Source organism: Hylaeus volcanicus, chromosome 5 (assembly GCF_026283585.1).
Source record: "Hylaeus volcanicus isolate JK05 chromosome 5, UHH_iyHylVolc1.0_haploid, whole genome shotgun sequence".
In the NCBI taxonomy this organism is placed as follows: Eukaryota; Metazoa; Arthropoda; class Insecta; order Hymenoptera; family Colletidae; genus Hylaeus; species Hylaeus volcanicus.
In genome coordinates this window covers 30,779,923-30,799,488 of record NC_071980.1, presented here as the reverse complement: position 1 = coordinate 30,799,488, position 19,566 = coordinate 30,779,923, and the positions used below count along the sequence as shown (strand labels likewise).

Below are 19,566 nucleotides of genomic sequence, written 5' to 3'. Positions count from 1 at the left end.
CCCCCCCCCCCCCCCCCCCCCCCCCCCCCCCCCCCCCCCCCCCCCCCAACGAAGGGTGAAGTGCCATCTCCGGTGGGGAGTGAATCTCTCCCCACCTGACCGCTGGTGCCACATCCCATGGTCTCGCCTGTCCCTTTTAGTCGCCTCTTACGACAAGCAGGGATTACTGTGGGCGTATTCTGTTCCCCGACCCACAGGGAAATTACCGTATATACTAGAAGGAACAAACAAAAAAAAGAAAGTTAGTTAGAGTAAATGTGTTTAATTTTTTAGTTTTTCTTTTGCTTTCGTAACTATTTAAATAAGGAAATTGTTTTAGTTTTCCGTCATTTTTTATACGTAATCGTTTCGCGATAAAATTACTTTGAATTTTGTTTAGGTTACATTTTAGTTCGTTTGAATTACTCTACACTTATTAATTTGCTTTCCATTCGGCTCGCTTTTCCGAGCTTTTTTTGACAGCATTACTCGTCATTACCGTCACGCCCACATGGCCCACACGCCTTCAGTTTCCAACAAACTGAACAGTTCGGCGCCGTAAAATCCAGAGGTCACTTGCACTCATACTGTTGCTTCTCATCTATCCTATACTCTTTGTTCTACTCGCCTGTGAATCATAAGGCGTGTTTATGCACCTATACATCGAGGTGTATCCGTGGTGAGTAAGCACTAAGGAGTATACATACATCTATACTATATACTCGCTGCACAGTGCTGCACAGGTTATGCACAGATAACCTTATTTCGTGATCGTGATATGTCATACGTATACATATATGCACGATATATCGTTATACAGATACCTAAGCAAGTACCTAAATTAACATTAAACAGAAGCATTTCGTCTTTTCTCGTTCTGTTCAAGCGAAATCATATCGACACGACATACTACATATATTTGACGTTGCAAAGATCGTTTCACGCTTGATTCTTATACCTTTAAACGAATGCTTTTATTTCACGAGACACTTTCGTCGACAGCAAGTTTTCGTACAAAATGTTTACGACTGGTCCGGATCAGTGGGTCGACACTAAACGACTACATGGTATTAAATGTCATGTATTAATGGTATAGTTTCCTATGGAACGTATTTGGCAATTTATTTGTTCAAAATGTAATACAAGTGCAGAGAATCTGCATGAAAGAAGGAGAGAAAAGGAAAGAGTGTCACAGGATTTACCGCATAATTCGACAGAGGCAAAATTATAAATTACCTTCTTCCGTCTCTTTAAGACTCTGAACGCATGTTAGCCTTGTAGTAATTATTTTGCACAGATGATGGGGCAATGGATGACATACGTTGTTAAAATATACGACCGACTGTGCGAAATATCCTTAACAATGACTTGATCGCGAGGTAACTTTCTTGGATATGTACATGTTGCAAAGGTGAAATAGATCTTAACATTCTTTAATACCATTAATTTGTAGGATACACGCTAAAGACATTCCGTAACATGATACGTGCTTTCATAGAGGAAGATGCCTGGTGTTACTGGGTTGTATCCGTTGGAGCTTTACTGTCGTTTCTCGGTTTCATCTTTGCTTGTATCTGCAGCTGCCGCAAGAATGAGAACAAGTAATTATGACTCCTAATATTATTTAAGATTACGTGTCAGTTAATTATAGCATGTAGTGTAATTCACGCGAATACATTCAGTTGTAATTCCTTTGCACAGGAATGAATTTCTTGGGCTTGATGGTATGGTGACGCTGAACAATACAGAAAACGAGGGCTTCGACGGGATCCCGACGACGAATGCTTCTCGTTTAGCAACGCAAGATGCCATCGACAATGGAAAAAGGTTTCTATCGCTTCAGCGATCGAGCGACGCGCAAACTCCTTTTCCTAAAACACTCTTAAACTCGATCGCTATTACAACACGATATAAACAACAATTACGTTACGTGCGAAATCTTTTGCCTTGAAACTGAAATACCATTACGCGATGCACGTAGGGCGAGTGGGGCGAACAGAAGTCTCCCGGATATCCCGAAAGACAAGGATAAAAGACCAGAAGACCCGGGCGAATCCGCGTCTCAGGATATTTACGAAGCTACGGAAACGATTGGTGATCACTCTGAACTGTATGCTACTGTACAGGACACAGGTACTGTTGGCAGAAAATTGGTCATGAGATACGTCCACCTTCCCTTGAATCTTCTATAACTAATAGTAGTATTGTGTTTGTTGTAGGAGTGGAGGAAGAGACATGCGAACAGGAAATGCAACAAACTTCGCAGCAAAATTCGTCAACTCGAGAAACCTCAGTCCATCCCTATTCGAGATTTGCGTCTTCCAACTCTGACACTGGTATGAATGATCGTTATACAATTTGCTTCTAATATCAGACTGAGAATAAAGTTATTCTTTCGATTCTAGTCGAACATCCGTATGCTCAACTTCAAAACGTTCAAAAGGTCGAGACTAGTCAATCGAATAGGTAACGATTCGAACCTTCCACTGCACTATCTAATAATAATCAGTTTCTTCGTTAGTTCCGTGTTTATATTGCAGGAATAATATAAAACCGGCAATCGACACCGAGAAACCATCAACTTCGACGAGTCCAGCTACCGGAAATCCGGTTGCTCCACCGCGAACTCGTCGATCATCGTCCCACAATTCCCTTCTCTCTACCGACATTGCTCCCTGCGATATTCAAGCAGCCAATGCTATATCTGGTGGAATACAAGCTAACCAAGAGCTACCATACATAACACCACCGCTTTTAATGTTATTGCCTCAACCACTCCAACCTCAGCCAAACAGCCCGCAGCAGCATTTCAGTGGCGACTCTCAAGACTCGAGTAAATAATATAAAATATTCTTCCTAGTAGAGTGGACCTTTTATTTACTGTTTGTGAAATACCATCATCTTTCTTCTTGTAGAAGGATACACCAGTATAAGCGTAAGGGAGCCCCTGGCTAATATAATCGCACAGACCAAGACAATATGTCGACAGAATCAGTCCATTCGACCCCTCACCGATCCTCATTACGCGACTGTCTCGGATGACTCTGGTATGTACATACACAGATTCGATAAAGGATCAATAAAATGAACACAGCATCGTTATATATTTCGTATCTCGACAGATGAAATGTACGCTGCAATCGATGAGCAAGACAAAATCTACACCAGCGGTAGCGAAACTTACGCTCAGATACAGCCTACGATAACAGAAGTCCAGCGAACCGTGCAAACCGAGCAAACGTTGTATTCGCGAGCCCCGTCCCGATCAGACGAAGTTCACCCTGCCCCGCAACCCCCCAGCGTCGACAGTCTACGCCACGTCGCACACGCTCACTCCAGACAAGGTACCCCAATAATCGAGACATTACCGATAATTCCTCATCTCCGATGTAAACTGTTGATGCGACTTCCTATTGCCTGCAGCTTCCTCCTCGAGTGCCAACAGTTCCATTATGAACCCTGGATCACCGAAACCAGAGAAGCGTCAAGCAAATTCGCCGTTGCCTCCCCCGCCAGAAGTCATGACGGACATGTACGCGTCTATCGAGAAGAGAACGAAGCCCGAGGAACGAACCAAACTGACCTTATCTAACGGAAAATCTTTAGAGGACATGTACGCTAAAGTGATGAAGAAGAAGAAAGAAGGGGAGGAGCAAAGTGACGCTCAGATAAGTCTACATACCGCTGAAGTCGTCACAGCTCCAAGCAGAAAGTTGAGTCTCGTCGAAATAAACAGAACTTCATGGTCTAGTCACGAATCTACGGAGATACAAAAGAAGGAACTTGATTCTACCTACTACTCTGTATCGAATAACTCTATAGGTAATACTGATTTGGAACCAGACATTCCGAAGATAGGTAAAATCGTTTGCGACGACGTGGACGCGGACGTGAGCGTGAGCGCGAGTCCTGAGGCGTCCAAGAATAAGGGCCACGGTTATGAAGCCCTTAATTCTGATATTTCTAAAAAGAATTCATTGATACGTACATCCTGCGATCCCAACTACGAAGTACTGCGACCCCAGCGCTTGATCGCGAATGATACCGATTATCGAACGAATAACGTCGTCTCTGCGACGGTATCGGCTCGAAACAGCACAGATTTGTCAACAACGTACACGATACCACTCAAGCACAGACAGACGAGCAACGCTAGCAGCGAAGATCCGGGGTACGAGAAGGTGAGGCTAAGAAGAAGGATCGAGACTGATCTGGACACGGACTCCGAGCCAAATTATGAAAGTATGCCCCACGATTCTGGAGAACCCAACTACGCATCGGTTTGTCGTCCTGGCGACAGCGATACTGACCCTAATTACGAGTCTGTAAATCACGGAGATCCGAATTACGAGAGTGTCAAGTACATGAGCGTTGCTCGCCATGAAGAGCCACCGTACGAGCAAGTGAATAGCTTTAAATCTGACCAGTGTCTAGACGGATACGAAAAGGTGAAGAAACACTTGTTCAACGCCGATTACGAAAGGATACAGCGTTCCACGGAACCAATCAGCAACGGGGATACTGACGACGAACAGTATGTTCAAGTGTAATCGTCTATACACTCGGTTTTTTCTTCGACTTTATAGGTTTAAAAACTGAAAATGGCTGAAATTGTGCTGCAGGCAATATGACATGGCGAGCTAGGGCTTCACATTTACAGGCGTCTTAATTTACAAAAGACGTTTGTATGGAAATTGTAATCGATGTAGGATTCGGTAATATTAAGAGCTTTCGCACAGGAAGCAATATTACTGAATTTTGCAAGTTAGGTACACTCGTTGGTAAGACAACATAGGATCTGTTGGATGAGCAAGACTAATTTTAGCAGATCCAGGGAAACATACTCGTTACACAAAACAAAGATTTTTTTTTTAACGTACTAAGGGCCTCCAACAAGCGGTCTCGGCCTCTTAAGGAGTTTTAGGAGGCCCCGGCTGTAACGTACGATATACGTAGATCCCGTTCGCATATTGCGACATTAGAATCGGGTTTAGTAGCTGCTTATTAGTATCGTGTAAACGCTTCGCTCGTCATCGATAACGTGACATAATTTAACCCTTTGTACTCGAAACAATTTTTAGCGAGGTCGTTAACCAGTAGGAGGTGTTTTTAGAAAGCTGAGTGCGAAGGGTTAAGGGGTCTTCTCACTAGAGATTTCAACAAATGGGCCACATTTTCGAAATGTTTTTTTGTCAAACGTATAATCCAAGACAATCATCCTACAGTTTCGCACAAATAAAAGTAATTTTATGGAAACGTTTCGATTTTGTTTCAAGTTATATTTTTCGAAGGTGCCAAACCAAGAATCCAATTCTTCAAAATTTCTGAAATTATTTTTCTTTGAAAGCGTATGCTTCCCGCTTTTCCCAAGCCGTGTATAATTTTTAAAGTTACCAATTCGTTATTAAAATTTGTTTACTTGTCCTTTGGTTGACGTCCGGACACTTTATACAGAACAGCCTGCGTAGGTCATGAAATTTGATTAATTTTCCACCTACCTATCGCTACCTATAATCTTACCTCACATAATCGTGTCAAAATCAGCAACAAAGATCGCGACATAATAACGATGGGGGAGCTAAACCCAGGATCTAGGAGTGCGTTCGTATAAATATTAATTTCTAATCGTTTCTACTATCACTGGGACCATTTTTGTGTTTGATGACCCAAGTGTATCATGTTTATCCGTTTACCTTTCTGTATAATTATCTTTCAGTTCAAGATATCGCGTCACCGAAAAAAACTACATTTTGTAACTTGTTATTTCTCGCTCTCTTTTTCTTTTTTTCTTTTTCTTTCTTTCTTTTTTTTTTTCTCCATTCGTAAGCATTCATATACACACATACGTATGTATGTAAGGTTCATTCTTTGTACAGTTACTTGAAATCTGACCATTTTTGTATACAAAGACTTACTTATACTTACTTAATAGCATCGAATTAAAAAGAAACTGAGGCAATTTTGCAACGAACCCTGCTTACTATCAACGATTTGTAATCTTTTATACTTTGCCACGAAATAAAATGTTTTTATATATAATAAAAAATAGCTCGAATGGAAAGAATCTCGTTATTGAATTCACGATACACCTCAGGTGTATTCCATTTCCCAAACACTTGGCCATCTCCTTATCCCCGAATAATAAAGTAGACAATTTCTTTCTAATAATCGCATCGGCGTCGTGTGGGGTTGGACTAGCGCAGCGCTGAAAACAGAACGAATACAACTGCTCGTTTTGTTTCTTTCGTTTTTCTATAATTTCTTTTCATAAAATACGATTACATGCGCTTCGTGTTATCTTAACGCTGAGGCGAAACGTTTTCGAGATGTAAAAGTTTTTCTCGCTTTCTCGGCTTTGTCTCCTAATTATCTTAACTTTTACGATGCTCGATTTGTGTGCACCATCACCGACATCTACGCTCCGTAATTGATATTAAACATGATTTATACTCGGAAATCTCGTTTAATATAAACTACGAAGAAATGGACGGTGAAAGCCTCGATGTGAAATATCGACATCGAATTCGCATCAGGTCAGACAAAATTTCTCTCAGCCGAACTGAACTGATTACGCTCTCGCGTACATAAGATAGATTATGGTGCATGCAATAGTATGGACGTAGAGTGTGACCGCGATGACAGAAGGAATGGAATGGACACGTTAATTTCTGTAGTAAAAATGACTTTGGAAAACGTAAACATACTCGACTACGAAAAATTCATCGCCTAGTTATTCGAATGAAAATCTACTGAATATTGAAACTAAATAAAGTAACACAGTTACTTAGCTACCAGACATTGTCGTTCGAATACTTGTTTTAAATACAATTTGCCCATCCCTGGATGAAAGATTGATTCTATAATTTCCTTGGTCTTCTCCCCGGGAACATCGGTCGATGGTAACTTGATATATCGTTTTGGTAAAACTATTGGCATCCGTACATCAAATTGTTTCGGGAGAACGAGAAATTGGGTTTAAATTGTTTCACGCGTTACCGTCCGACAACGAGAGGTAACGCGTGTTACGCACGTTCCATTTATATGTATACATATTCCCATTCGCGTCTACTTTCCTACGTCTAAATATACGATATAGTCGTTGTGTGTTGTTGATCGCGTTCTTACGACCTACGTAATTCGTAATGGAATGTTTGATGGTCTCGGAGAGAAAGGAAGGGCAAAATTGTTGAGAACGCGTTCAAGAATTTTGTATTCGACGATTTCTTGACGATTTGCGCCTTCCTTTCTACTCTACCCTATTGTCGTTTCAATAGGTTCTTTTCGCTTTCTAACCGTCTCAAGGTACAATTTGTTTTGCACGTTTCGATCGGATGTTTTTAAGAGTACCTGAAACTAGTAAACAATGATTATCTGCTGGTCCAATATTGGGTTCAGAAATTGATTCGGATCAATGAGACCAAACTTAAACTATAAAGCGTGCTCGATAACAAATGCATATTCACGATATTACTGTAGATTAAAGGTTTGTTGCAACGTGGTGTTTGGTTCATAAATAATAGTGAAATACTAAATACATTTAAAAATTCAATTTGCTATTCCTCATGTTCAATTGTAATCAAAACTGGAACTAGAACCAACAATCGCACGTGCATTGCCTGTCGAGTGCTATAAATTGTATACGTGTATGCTACAGAGTCGACCAAATAGCTATACCACTACGCTACTACGTCAACCGATTCTGAATTACACGTTTCTGTATGTCGAGAACAGTTATCCATTCGGTGCGAAAAAAACCTGAATATATGATTTTGTGCGCTGCTTTGGTTATTCATTGGAAAAAACAAAAAAAACAAAGACAGTTTTGAACGTTCTACGTAAGGAACAGAGATGGACAAAATACTTATCCAGATGAAAATTTCGAGTAACCAATAAAAGATAAACAACTTAACGATACTGCTTGTGCAAGACTTACTTTATTTTATTATTCCGATAAAATTCTATCCATCTCCGCTACAAAGTATATCGTGTGCGAAATTTTCCGATCGTTTCGTAACGAGCTAACGAGCTTTATCTACGATACGAGAATACATCGCGCTGTATTTTTGGTACGAGGGTAAAAGATATCGAACACAGCTCCTCGACGTAGAAAAATTTCGTCGTTGCGTCCCGCGACCGTTCATCTTCGCGTTGATCCTATATATCTCGAGTCGTTCCAACATCACCGTACAAATACACAAATTGCTCGTCCCACTTTCGATGTTCACACTTTTATCCATTTATCTTTTTGCTAGGTATACGACATGACGACACTGCTATTTTAATATTCACACTTGAATTAATTCGTGTAACTCGACGCGTTGGTGACGCGTTACAATTTCAAATGGCAGCATTTATTGTTAATTAAGCATTCACGCATACGCGGGATTAATATACCGGTGTAAGTAGTCGTAAATAATGTTTATTGTTAATGTTTGGTCACGAAGGTAAAAGTAATCTGGATGAACGACAAGGGGAAGTGTGAGTGGAGAGCGAGGTTAGAAATGTTGTGCTAGACGGACAGGATTGTGCACGCATGCGCGACCTGCGCGCGGATCTGACATGACCGCCAGCTTTACCGAGGCAGATCGAATCAAATTTATTTTTTAATGTATTATTCTCTACAATTTCTACTGCTTAATAAAATGTTTCTTTTCGATAATAGAATACCGATGGTCAGTTTGAACGTTTCGTTCAGTATCCCTCCTTACCGTAGCTTATACTTTCTATCGATACTTTATATAAATTACTCAACACTTTATAATTGTATTTGCATGTACATATGTATACCTCATTTCCTCTTACCTTGGGCTGTTTATTAATTTTCGAGAAACTGTTCGGCAGTTTCCACTCGATCACATGCGTCAAAATTCTCGATCCGTCTAACACCACTGGCTGGAATCAGGGATGTTCGACTCCTGAGGAGAAATTGATCCTAGAAAAAGAATCTGACGCAAATTAAAAAAATGTAAATCTTGAAATCTGATGTTGAAATTCCAACAAAAAAATTCCTAAAAAATTCTGAATAGCTTAAAGAAAATCAAATAAATGTAGAATCGAACATCCCTGGTATACGTCACGTTTAAAAAAGAATGTCCGTCAAGATAATTACGTGTTTGTATCCTCGAGCTACCTGTTGCGCATGGATGGATCGTATTCGGTAAGTTTTCGCGTTTGAGCGTAGAAAACTGTGTTACGATGTAACTGTTTCTTGGTAAAAAGGCATCGAGTCTACTCGTACAAAGTTTATCGCGTACAAGTCACGTATTGCGCAACACTTTCCTCGAAGACATATAAAGACACACGAACAAAGGTCGGACCAAGGTCGAAACCATAAAATTACACACACTTGGACTATTACAGTTTCCCTGAACGCGCAACAAAATTCGATACAACATTCGTATCGTTGGATACTAAAACGATAACGATGCATATCTACATATGTATACAAATGTTCAATTATCGAGAAACAGAGTAAAAGCGATAGACGGTGCCGATAGGATTTAGGATACATGTGAAATGTACCGGTATTGGTTACGCAACAGCAACAGCAACAGCAACAGCAACAGCAACAGCAACAGCAACAGCAACAGCAACAGCAACAGCGATAATAACAACAACAACAACAACAACATCATCATCAACGAATCGAGTTAACTCGGCGTAAAAATATATTTCGCGTTCTTTCGAAGGAACAAGAGTATCGAGACATCGTTGATAACAATTACGCTGATTTCCTGACGCTTTTCCACTTCCAGTTCGAGCAACTAATCAACCAACACGACGTCTTTGGCGGGGATGAGCACGTCCGAATGATTCTTTAATCGAACACACACATTCGAAATACTAAACATACGTGACCCGTGCTCGGAATAAAGTCTATGCTTATTCGACGATTAAATATAAAATCCTGATACGTTTGGCATTCGCTAGAAAATTACAAGATACCAAATTCGTATGCGTATTTTGCATTTCACGAATAAAAGTATTAGGTAGCTATATAATCGTCTAATGAAAACATGCGAATACTTTGAAGCAATCGAGTACAAACACAATAATATAAATTAGCAAGATATTCGTCGCTCGATTACTACATGAAATACACTTTGCCCATCCCTGGCCTGCGGTTGAAATTAATTCCGATGCTCAACCCTACAGCTTAACGTATAATTACATCCACGACTCATCGGATTACTCGCTGGAATTCACTAATACGACCCTTTTAAATTATGTCTACATTTGTGCACGTGCGTGCACAGATCGATACAACGCGCACGCACCACGCTAAACGCGCGTATACAAAAATTATACGTAATATTACAAGAGCGTCTATGATACAGTTGCTACCGTGTATATCGTGCATACGCTCTAGAAACTCCAGAGACCAAAGGCTCTAGAGACTCGGACGTTTAAAATATTTGAAAAAGAAAAGGAGAATCATTTGCTATACGAATCAAGCACAAACACTCTAACGAAACTCGCTCTAATTATTGTTACACGGATGCACGATACTCGACGAAACGCGACGGTGCATCGACGTCAGTGACGGGACTGATACGACAAATCTTACGATATATGGTGATGATATTTGAGCAATTCGATAGCAAAGTACTTGACCTAATGGGAAGCATCGAGTAGTATCGAAACGTCGGGTACTCGGTATCAAATTTCGATATCGATGCTTTGAGAATTAACATGGAATTATGCATAGATATTATTGTAAATATATCAAAGACAATAAACGCGATATTAAACATTTATCGATACAATAAATTCTTGATAGTTTCGTTTCCGATTTCCAGTACATCGTTATGAGCATCTTTATTCGTAGTATTCATATAAAATGAAGTACCTTTCGAGAGTATACGAGATTTCTCGTTTACGACATTTATCCATGAAAAATGAAGTTTTTCTCTTTACAAAAGTATCGGTATTGAAAATCGATACCACGTACTGTAAGCGATTAACACGTATCAATGTAGATATCAAAATGGTTCGATACAAAATGATACTGTACTATCTGGCATCGATAGTACCAACACGGTATTAGTCCCATCACCACTTCACCTTTCCATTCTCAAAACTGCCGCAAATCCTAGCAACTTTGTAGTCTTTTTTGCACGATCGAGGTCTAACGAATACCCAGTCGATAGAAAGAGTTTGGCCAACAATGTACAGCAACAAAGAGTTTCACGCGATCCAGCACGAGGTGTCACACGCTGTCGAGGCTGCTGGCTTCCTCGACGCACGCTTGCTCGTTATCGCTCTCACTGGCTGGACTGGCCGATGCCTCCAGCTGATATCTCGCCGCGTACTCGTCCGTCTCGTCTTGATAATGGTGCTGGTGCTGGTGATGTTGATGTTGATGTTGATGTTGATGTTGATGTTGATGTTGATGTTGATGTTGATGTTGATGTTGATGTTGATGCTGCTGCTGTTGCTGTTGCTGTTGATGCTCGTGGTGATGATGGTGATGAGGATAATGATGGTGATGATGACGGTGATGGTGAAGGAGATTTTCGTGATGGTAACATCGATGGGTCTCGTCTACGCGTTGACGCAAGTCGTCCAGGTGTACCGACGGAACGCGTCTCTTCAGTTTACGATGGTAAAAGAGGCAAACGACCAGTGCCACCAGAACCGCGCCAGCGATGTATCCCGCGACTTCGCCGTAGCTATCCGTCCGTACGACGGCCGTGTCACCTGAAATGCATTCCATCTCTTTCAGACGCGGATTCAAACGAATATCCAATCGGTGAGAGCCTTTCCTCTGACCCCCAACCCCCATCGGAACCTTCTCCGCCGTTTTTCCCTCCTTTCAGGTTTCTTTACGTTTACTGCGCCAGCTTTACGAGCGTCGCCAGGGATGGGCACGTACCAAGTATCGAATATACAATGTATTTAACGCTTAAACAGAACGACGAATAACCTGATATCTTAATGTAGGAAACGTTTGGGTTAATACCTTTATTTACAATTTTCCGCGCACTTTAACTCGATTGCAATCGAAACTCGAAGGGAAAAAACGGAAGCTGGGAGTTGCCGGATGCAGAGAAAGAGTTAAATAAATATGTGTACTCGTGTTTGTATGTGTGAGAGAGAAAGAGAGTTGACATGCTACGGTATACGAAGTAAAATAGCATTCATCGTAATCATGCGCGGGCTTCAAAGGTGAAACCAATATCGAATCAACGTAAATCTCTAAACATTCGTAATCCAGGTACGTGTGACTGTTTGGAATCAAATGAATATCAAGGTATTGCCTCTGTGTTTACGATTTGCGAATAAACGAGTCTCCCAACGGAACATGATCGTTGAGAAAGTTTGGTGAAAAGGATTAACGATGGTTGGTACGATATCATTGATACAATTCCCAAAAATATACGTGGTACACAGTAATGGCCAGATAAATGAAACGAAATAATTCTCCATTGCTGTCCACGTTCCTTTAACTCGAACGAGAAACGAACTTGAAAGCGTTACTGCAGGCGCATCGATAGGCGCGTGGCCTATGATGTTGAAATGAAAGAGTAATTTTAATGGGTTGTTGTACTCTTGTCGCATCAGCTTGATCCGTTTCCCTATCAAAGAGCTTTCTATTGAGCATCAACAGCTACTAATAATAGCCATGCGTGAGCAGTGAGCTGCTTTAAAGTTCGCTGTTACGCTCGCTATTGACGTCGTTCCCCTTTCTCGTCGCGTCTAACTAAATCTCAGGCTGAGGTACAAGAAAAACCAATTCCTGGAACATAAACTCCGCCTGTCTCGGATAACTGAAACGCCTGCGGACCCAAAATCGTTTCAGTTATCCGAGCAAATACAGTATCCCTCCGGTTCGAACGTTGCTTACAAGAGGCGTATAATTTTCGTTGGCACGTTAAAAACTAAAACACGGTACATGTGCAATACTGTGAGTGAACTCACGTGATAGGGGAGATCATAACATGCCGGATCGTCGGAAGCTTCATGAAGGGCTCAGATGGCCACGAACACAAAGCACAGAGAGAGAAGAAGCATGGCAGAGACTCCAGCCAGTGCTGGCGACAATGGGGCTGATGCTGCACCTGCGACACCACACACACAGTCATTCACCCACTCGATCCTTTCATTCCTCTCGTCTGTACATACGTCTACGTAACTACTTACCTAGAAAATAACAATTCTGTACATATTTTGTCCTCGAGTACTCGTTTATTACTCTCTCTCTCTTTTTCCTCGAATCGAATATCAACTATCGTCCTCTAGACTATTTTCTTTGTTTGTATTTTGTTATCTCTCGAGGAACGATATCATTCGATAAGACTTACTACGTCACGGGGGAACGTGTGCGAACGCAATAGTCGCATAATCAAGTAAGGAATAACACTTTCGTGAAGTATGTTTGACACGGTTAGACGGGTCAAACGAACTCGACGACACATGCTCCGTGCAGTATTTACGAATTTGTTTGTCCAGCAAGTACGACGTGTTTGTTTTCTTTTCCATCGAAATAATTCAGAAATCTTACTCTCGACGTATAGTTTTCGAAGTTTGTCGTTACCCGCTGTCCTCGTATCGAACGGATAATAGAAAAAGATGTAAAAGAAAGTGTGAAACCTGGTAGCTTGTTCTTCGTCTAAACGCTTGTTCTTCGTCTAGTTTCGTTGCGCGGCGTTTGGTTCGATTCTTTTTATGTATTTACATACATCGTACATGCCATACATACATACATACATACATACACACTCGCGTATATGTATATGCGTGCGTATATGTACACGTGTATGTGTGCACAGAATATGCCCCAACAAGTGAAACGCGCTAGACAGGGGGGAATTGGGGAGATGAGAACAGTGAGGAAAGTTCATGAAAACCTTTTGATGACCTTAACATTATTCTATTCAGATGATATCTTATCCTACACTTGATCATTGTTGGGTTTACTGAAATATTTCTACACGATATTCGATAACTCATAGTTTCTATATTATTTCTTAATAAATAGATTAATACTGGAAGGCTACCAGATCCATCCCTTATACAAAAATATCACGCGTACAGTAATGCGATAGAGTGGTTTGATCAGTTTGATCGAATAAAACATATGCTTATGAGAACTTTTTTCATTATTCTTACATCCCTAATTCATCACTGACGCGGGCTTTGCGTGTCGAGGTGTACTCTATGTGCATACTACACGTAAAGGATCGATTATTCAAGGTATTACGATACAAAAAGAGAATACGCTTGGACAAGTTGTAGAACACAGTGTCTATTGAACGATCCGAAGGAATTACATACTCGTTGGATCGGAGTATAGTCTATAGCGGAAAGAAATATATATGTATATATATATATATATATATATATATATATATATATATATATATATGTATATAACAATCGTAAAAGCAAAGTAAAATAAGAAACAGGAGAAACAGGAAGAAGAAGAAACCAACCACACTGCTTATAAGGAGCCGTTCTCGATGTTTCTAACGTTTACGAAACTTACAGTTTTCCTCGTCCGAAGTATCAGCCGGGCCGCAATTATAAATGTTATTACACCGAAGCGATTCTGCAATGCAGTATCTACTTTTACTGCAGCTAAACTGATTCTGGCAGTCAGTGTTCGTGCTTACTTCGGTCCACGTAGCTCTGAACCCTTGCTGTCCAACCGCTTTGTCGGCCAGTATAAAGCTGAAAGAAGACAAGAAAGAAAAAGCAACAGAGGTGATCAATGCGTTCTCTTTCGACGATGCAACGGTGACTCTAGCTCGAAAATCGCGTAACAAACAAATAACACGAGGACACTTGGAGAGGGTTCGTTGAAGGGTGAAAGAGGAAGGAGCGAACAACGAACCTAAGACGCATGTTATTATCCTCGGAGAGGTAAGTCCAATTGACGTTCGCCGTTTTAACCCCGCAAAGCTCGACTGGCGTCGACAAAGCGGAATACCACATGCGCAGCACCGCAGCTGGGCAACCACGAGCTGAAGAAATTACACAGAGATTTCCTCTTTATGTATGTACTCTTGTGCTTCTGATAGATGTATTTTTGTCAAGTTGATCGATGTGTACCTGTCTGATCACCCTCCACGGAGAACTCCTCAAAGTTTAATAGTATTCTCTGATTCGGTCCGACTCTTATAAACCAATTGCAAGTCTTGCTGGCGTGGTTCCTCTCGGGTCCGTCGTATTTGTTAGGGAAATTCGGACTGGCGATAATCCCGTAATTTAAGCTACTTATGTTCGAACCGCAATCTGCAACGTAAAATAATAGTTCGCATAACGTAAAAAATAGCTCGGTCGTTCCGTTGATTTTTAGTAAGGTCGTTCGCGCATCGATACCTCCGAATATGGGTTTGGCCACCTCGAACGTGTACCGAGCCTTGAAGCCGCTGTAAACGAGCTCCGAGTCCGAGTGTAGAATCACCCTTAGACCTAGAGCACCCAGATTCGATTCCACTGGACCTGGAGCAGTGGTGCCACAGTATCTGCCTATCAATTTTTCCGTCTTGTCTCGGTACATGTTGTATATCTCTAGCCAGTCGTCCTGGCAAATGTCGAGCCTGGAAACGCAAGCACCGATGGATCATGCGTTACGACCGTACGTTCGACCGAGTTGTCTAGCAACAGCCTCGACTCCTTACCCGTAGTAGCCGGCTGTCACGTTCGTGTTTTTCGTCCTGACTTTAAAATTATCGAATATCAAGGTAACTTGTTCGTTGGGCGTCGCCAAAAAGTAATACGTGCAGTTTGTGTCGCTTGGATAATTGCTAGGATGTCGTGGAGAATTAAAGTCTCCCTTTTTGCGGGAGGAACTGCGGTATGTAAATGTACAGCTACCATCTGGAGCCGCGGTGCCTGGTATTTTGTATTCCGTCTCGAAGCTGTACCTGTGTCAGTTTACATCAAAGTGTCAGTTTACATCACTGTGCTATCGAACGCTTTTACTCGTATCTAGAAATTTACCGTGCTTTAAAACCCTGGCCCTGCGATTCGCCACTGCTAAACACCATAACGAGTCTAGGACCATCGCTAACTACATGAGTGGGATTGCTCTTTAAACCGCACAATTCGTGATCGAATTTGTCGTACGAATCCGTTGCTTCTTGGCCTTTCAAGTACAACTTCAAGTATCCATCGGTGCACGACGAACTGTAAAAGACATGGAAAATAATACGCATGGAGTCACGATGGAGATGAGTTGTACGCGAGGGAATAGTTAATCCTCGAAAGACTAAAGGCTAAAGGAACTAGGATATCTTGGTTCTTGGGCTAATTCTTCGATTTATTTCAAAGTGTACGAGTCCTCTTGTTGGAGCTTAGTCTTTCTAGGATCAACCACAGCCTGGTGGCGGCTCTCTCATTGAATATCGAATACACTTACTCTCCCGTGCTTTTATTCTTTGGTATGTTGAACGTCGTGAATTCTAATCGAACGCGCTCAAGGTGCTGCGCGTCCTGCATCCCATAAACGAAATACCGACAGACGACCTTCGGTATGTAAGGATAGGGAAAGTTCGGGCTAACGACGTCTCCCGACGACTCCTTTTTGCTTAAAATCTTCTGATCGCATTCCGATCCACGGATATGCTCGCCCTTGTAAGCGGTTATGAAGTCTGAGTAGACAGAGACGAGCGTGTACACGTACGCGTACGCACGCGCAGGATACACGTGTATGCACATGTGTACACATTAACGGTAACCAAAGGTGAACAGCGGGAAAAAGTATCTACAACTACTTGCAAACGTTACGACTCACCTAACTTGACGAAACTTTCCGAGAACTCAAAGATCCCCTTGAACCCGCGATTCTGGGTGTTGGCGGTGCGCTGGATGGTCGCGAACAGCACGAACAGGCTGGACTCGGACGAATATAATACTAGGTTTCGTTGCTGGCCGCAGTACGTACCGATCACGGCGGACGTGTTGTCCAGACCGTCGTACACCTTGACGTAATCCAACGGGCAACTGTCATCGAGAACATTGCGTTAATCAGAAATTGACAAGCTGAAGAATGGACGTGCACTGGCTTTCGAATAAACTTCTTAATAGAGTATGTATGCGTTTATACATACTGTGGACCACCGAAGAACAAGTCAAAGTCTCGAAACTCCAGCCGTACTCTTTGGTTACTTTTCCCGATAAACTGATAACTACAAACGAGATCCTTCGGATATGTGCCTGGATACGTTGGAGACAGTATGCTACCGTTACTTTTGTGCGTCGAGTTTACCGTAAAAGAGCATGGGGTGCTAGGAGCAGGTGTTCCCACCTCGTATTCAGCTGCAAATAACGTTCAAACTTTTCTTATACTATCGTGTCGTGGCTTATTTGATTTTATATTAATTTCCTTATTAGAATTTCCTATTAAAATAGAGTAAACAAGGAAACCTGTACGTACAGGCATTGATAAACCTGTAGATACCGCTGAAGAGGGTAGGTAATGTGATATTTCTATCGGTGTAGAAGCTAAGGGCGATTCCTTGATAAAGGGAAACGCGCCTGCGTGGTGGAATCGGACCGCAGAAGCGTCCTCCAAAAGGTGTGTCTATCAACTTGGTAGTACTTTCCGTCCGTATTTCCGCGTACAAGTCAATATATTCGTGAAAGCAGCTGGAAACGATGTTCATCGTCGTCAAATTTAAAACCATATGTTTTAGGTAAATCGTATAATCGGTATCGACACTTACGCTGGTAATTCTCCAACGGCAGATCCCCTGTTGAACACGAGTAAATAATTAGAGATGGATCAGGTAACGATGTAACATCTGAATTTTAGTTAAATTTACAAAACAAACAAGAAAAAGAAGGAAAAAGAAAAAGGAAAAAGAAGAAGAACAAAAAAATAAAAAAGAAATTCATCCATGAAAAATGCTTAGTTGGATGTTGATCGATCAGATATGCATGCTTCCACATAGGCCTATGGGATTTCGGTAAAAGGCCGGTCATCGAGCAAACTCTCGTGCGAGGAACGTCGATAATCTGAGCGAGCCCTTGCAAGGGGAGGGGTACACTGGTGCCAGACTCCAATTTCGATCAAATTGATACGGTAGCTCCCTCCGTAACTATAAAACTGTATAAAATTGTATAAACTGACGTTACTTATTGTTCAAAATTGTTGCAAATTAATCAAGTATATCGAGCCAAATTTCTCAATTTAATCAAATTGGTTGTGTACCACCCGCAGTACCCGTTGGTATATCGTTAGCCATATCCATCGGGCTCGAGGGACAAACTCACCCTGGAGGAGTCCCCCGCAGACCAAACGAGGTGAAAAACAATTCAACTCGCTCCCCTGGACAGGCAAAAAACGTGTACACGCACTGTCTGGAGTCTCCATCGGGATTGATCAACATCGGAGCGTGAAAAGTTCCATTCGGTGGCCCATTAGTAGTGCTTATAAACTTTTGATCGCACTCTAAAATCAAACGCAAAAAGAAACTCTTCAATAATCTAAAACTAAAAGATGGAACATTACTTTCCTTTGAAATTTCTCGAAAATTCTCAATCTATCTGCAAATATATCTGAATTTCCGTGCTTGTAAACTTTTCTCGGTAATCATAGTCCTCGTTCTCCAGCTGTAAGTTAGAAATGCGCGCGTCTTCGCTACACAGGGCCAAATACGCCTTTGTATGAAATCCGTTACTCGACAACTCCCTCGAATCAAACTCGTTTCAACATCCGCGCAAATATATCGTGGAAACGCAAACGCAATTTCTGTTCCACGACTGTGTCTCGGAAGGTGGGAACGCGACCGTTTAATTTAGCCAGAAATTGGGCAAAATTATTATAATGAAAATATAGGACAACGATCGACGGAGAAATGACTTTGTTGGAGCAGTAATTAATTCAACAATTTAATTGAAGGCCCAGCTCTGCTTTAAAATTATTTAGGTATTAATTATAAAGACATTCCCTATGATTACGCAATTAATTGTTTTACCTTACTCGTCACCTTACCCTATTACGTTACGATCATGTACCTTCCAACGAAAACTATCTATCCAAATTTGTATTCAATAAAGGATATGTATCTTGGTCGAAATAAATTACGAGTTTCAACGAAACTTGACTATCGAAGCGATAAATCATTATTTTGCTTAACTTATACCGCTTTCCCTCGCAAGTGTTCGATAAATATATTCCGAGGCGAAAAGTGTCCTGTGATTAAAAAAGTTGGAGTCTGTTCGATGAAAGGATAAGAGGGAAATGGAAAGAGAGAGAAGGTATTAATCGTTTCACTTACCTGTACTGTTGCGAGGACAAAGCAGCAGGAACAAGATAAAGGCGGGAGAAACGAAACTATTCCCAGAAGCATGCCAGAGTACCGAAGCCATACTGCATCCTACGAAAATACACATTTCGGTTAAAGTTTCATCAAATTCACGCATCACCCTGAGTAATCCTAGGTAGAATGTAAATAGTGACAACAGGGACTTTACCATATCGTCAGTCTCTATTCCACGCACAGGAAGAACACGAAAAATCGATCCTGAAGATCATCTGTAAACACACGCGTCAGATCCTTTAGATCACTGCTGCTACACGCCTTGTGTCACTAAAACTAAAACTAAAACTAAAACTAAAACTAAAACTAAAACTAA

At 41.4% G+C, this 19,566-nt stretch overlaps 2 protein-coding genes across 9 annotated transcripts in view; one reads left to right on the top strand and one right to left on the bottom strand.

The window, feature by feature from the left end:
- Positions 1-43: 43 nt before the first annotated feature.
- On the top strand, positions 44-6,043 carry LOC128877643 (uncharacterized). Of its 4 annotated transcripts, XM_054125136.1 has the most exons (11): positions 44-658; positions 1,277-1,358; positions 1,433-1,580; positions 1,681-1,806; positions 1,961-2,112; positions 2,199-2,315; positions 2,385-2,445; positions 2,520-2,812; positions 2,895-3,026; positions 3,102-3,323; positions 3,403-6,043. In XM_054125136.1, the coding sequence occupies exons 3-11, from the start codon at positions 1,459-1,461 to the stop codon at positions 4,527-4,529; spliced, it is 2,352 nt and encodes a 783-aa protein (XP_053981111.1). In that variant the 5' UTR covers positions 44-658; positions 1,277-1,358; positions 1,433-1,458; the 3' UTR covers positions 4,530-6,043. The 4 variants fall into 4 exon arrangements, with proteins under 4 accessions (XP_053981111.1, XP_053981109.1, XP_053981112.1 ...); XM_054125134.1 differs by having other exon boundaries at positions 44-1,358; XM_054125137.1 differs by having other exon boundaries at positions 44-1,358; positions 1,662-1,806.
- The window catches only part of LOC128877642 (dorsal-ventral patterning tolloid-like protein 1), a 20,359-nt gene continuing 5,362 nt past the window's right edge, over positions 4,570-19,566 (bottom strand). For 2 of the 5 annotated variants that reach the window (XM_054125129.1, XM_054125131.1), the window contains exons 2-16: positions 19,405-19,465; positions 19,209-19,307; positions 18,202-18,379; positions 17,652-17,678; positions 17,363-17,574; positions 17,037-17,244; positions 16,721-16,929; positions 16,346-16,577; positions 15,928-16,113; positions 15,606-15,851; positions 15,304-15,524; positions 15,034-15,216; positions 14,816-14,945; positions 14,468-14,652; positions 7,898-11,679 (exon numbers count right to left, since the gene is read on the bottom strand). In XM_054125129.1, the coding sequence (XP_053981104.1) occupies positions 11,189-11,679; positions 14,468-14,652; positions 14,816-14,945; positions 15,034-15,216; positions 15,304-15,524; positions 15,606-15,851; positions 15,928-16,113; positions 16,346-16,577; positions 16,721-16,929; positions 17,037-17,244; positions 17,363-17,574; positions 17,652-17,678; positions 18,202-18,379; positions 19,209-19,299 (2,799 nt within the window). In that variant the 5' untranslated portion in view covers positions 19,300-19,307; positions 19,405-19,465 and the 3' untranslated portion in view covers positions 7,898-11,188. Of the gene's footprint in view, positions 6,185-7,897; positions 11,680-12,900; positions 13,041-13,921; positions 14,653-14,815; positions 14,946-15,033; positions 15,217-15,303; positions 15,525-15,605; positions 15,852-15,927; positions 16,114-16,345; positions 16,578-16,720; positions 16,930-17,036; positions 17,245-17,362; positions 17,575-17,651; positions 17,679-18,201; positions 18,380-19,208; positions 19,308-19,404; positions 19,466-19,566 lie in introns of those variants that run through there. The other 3 variants (XR_008457277.1, XM_054125133.1, XM_054125132.1) reach the window with 3 other exon arrangements.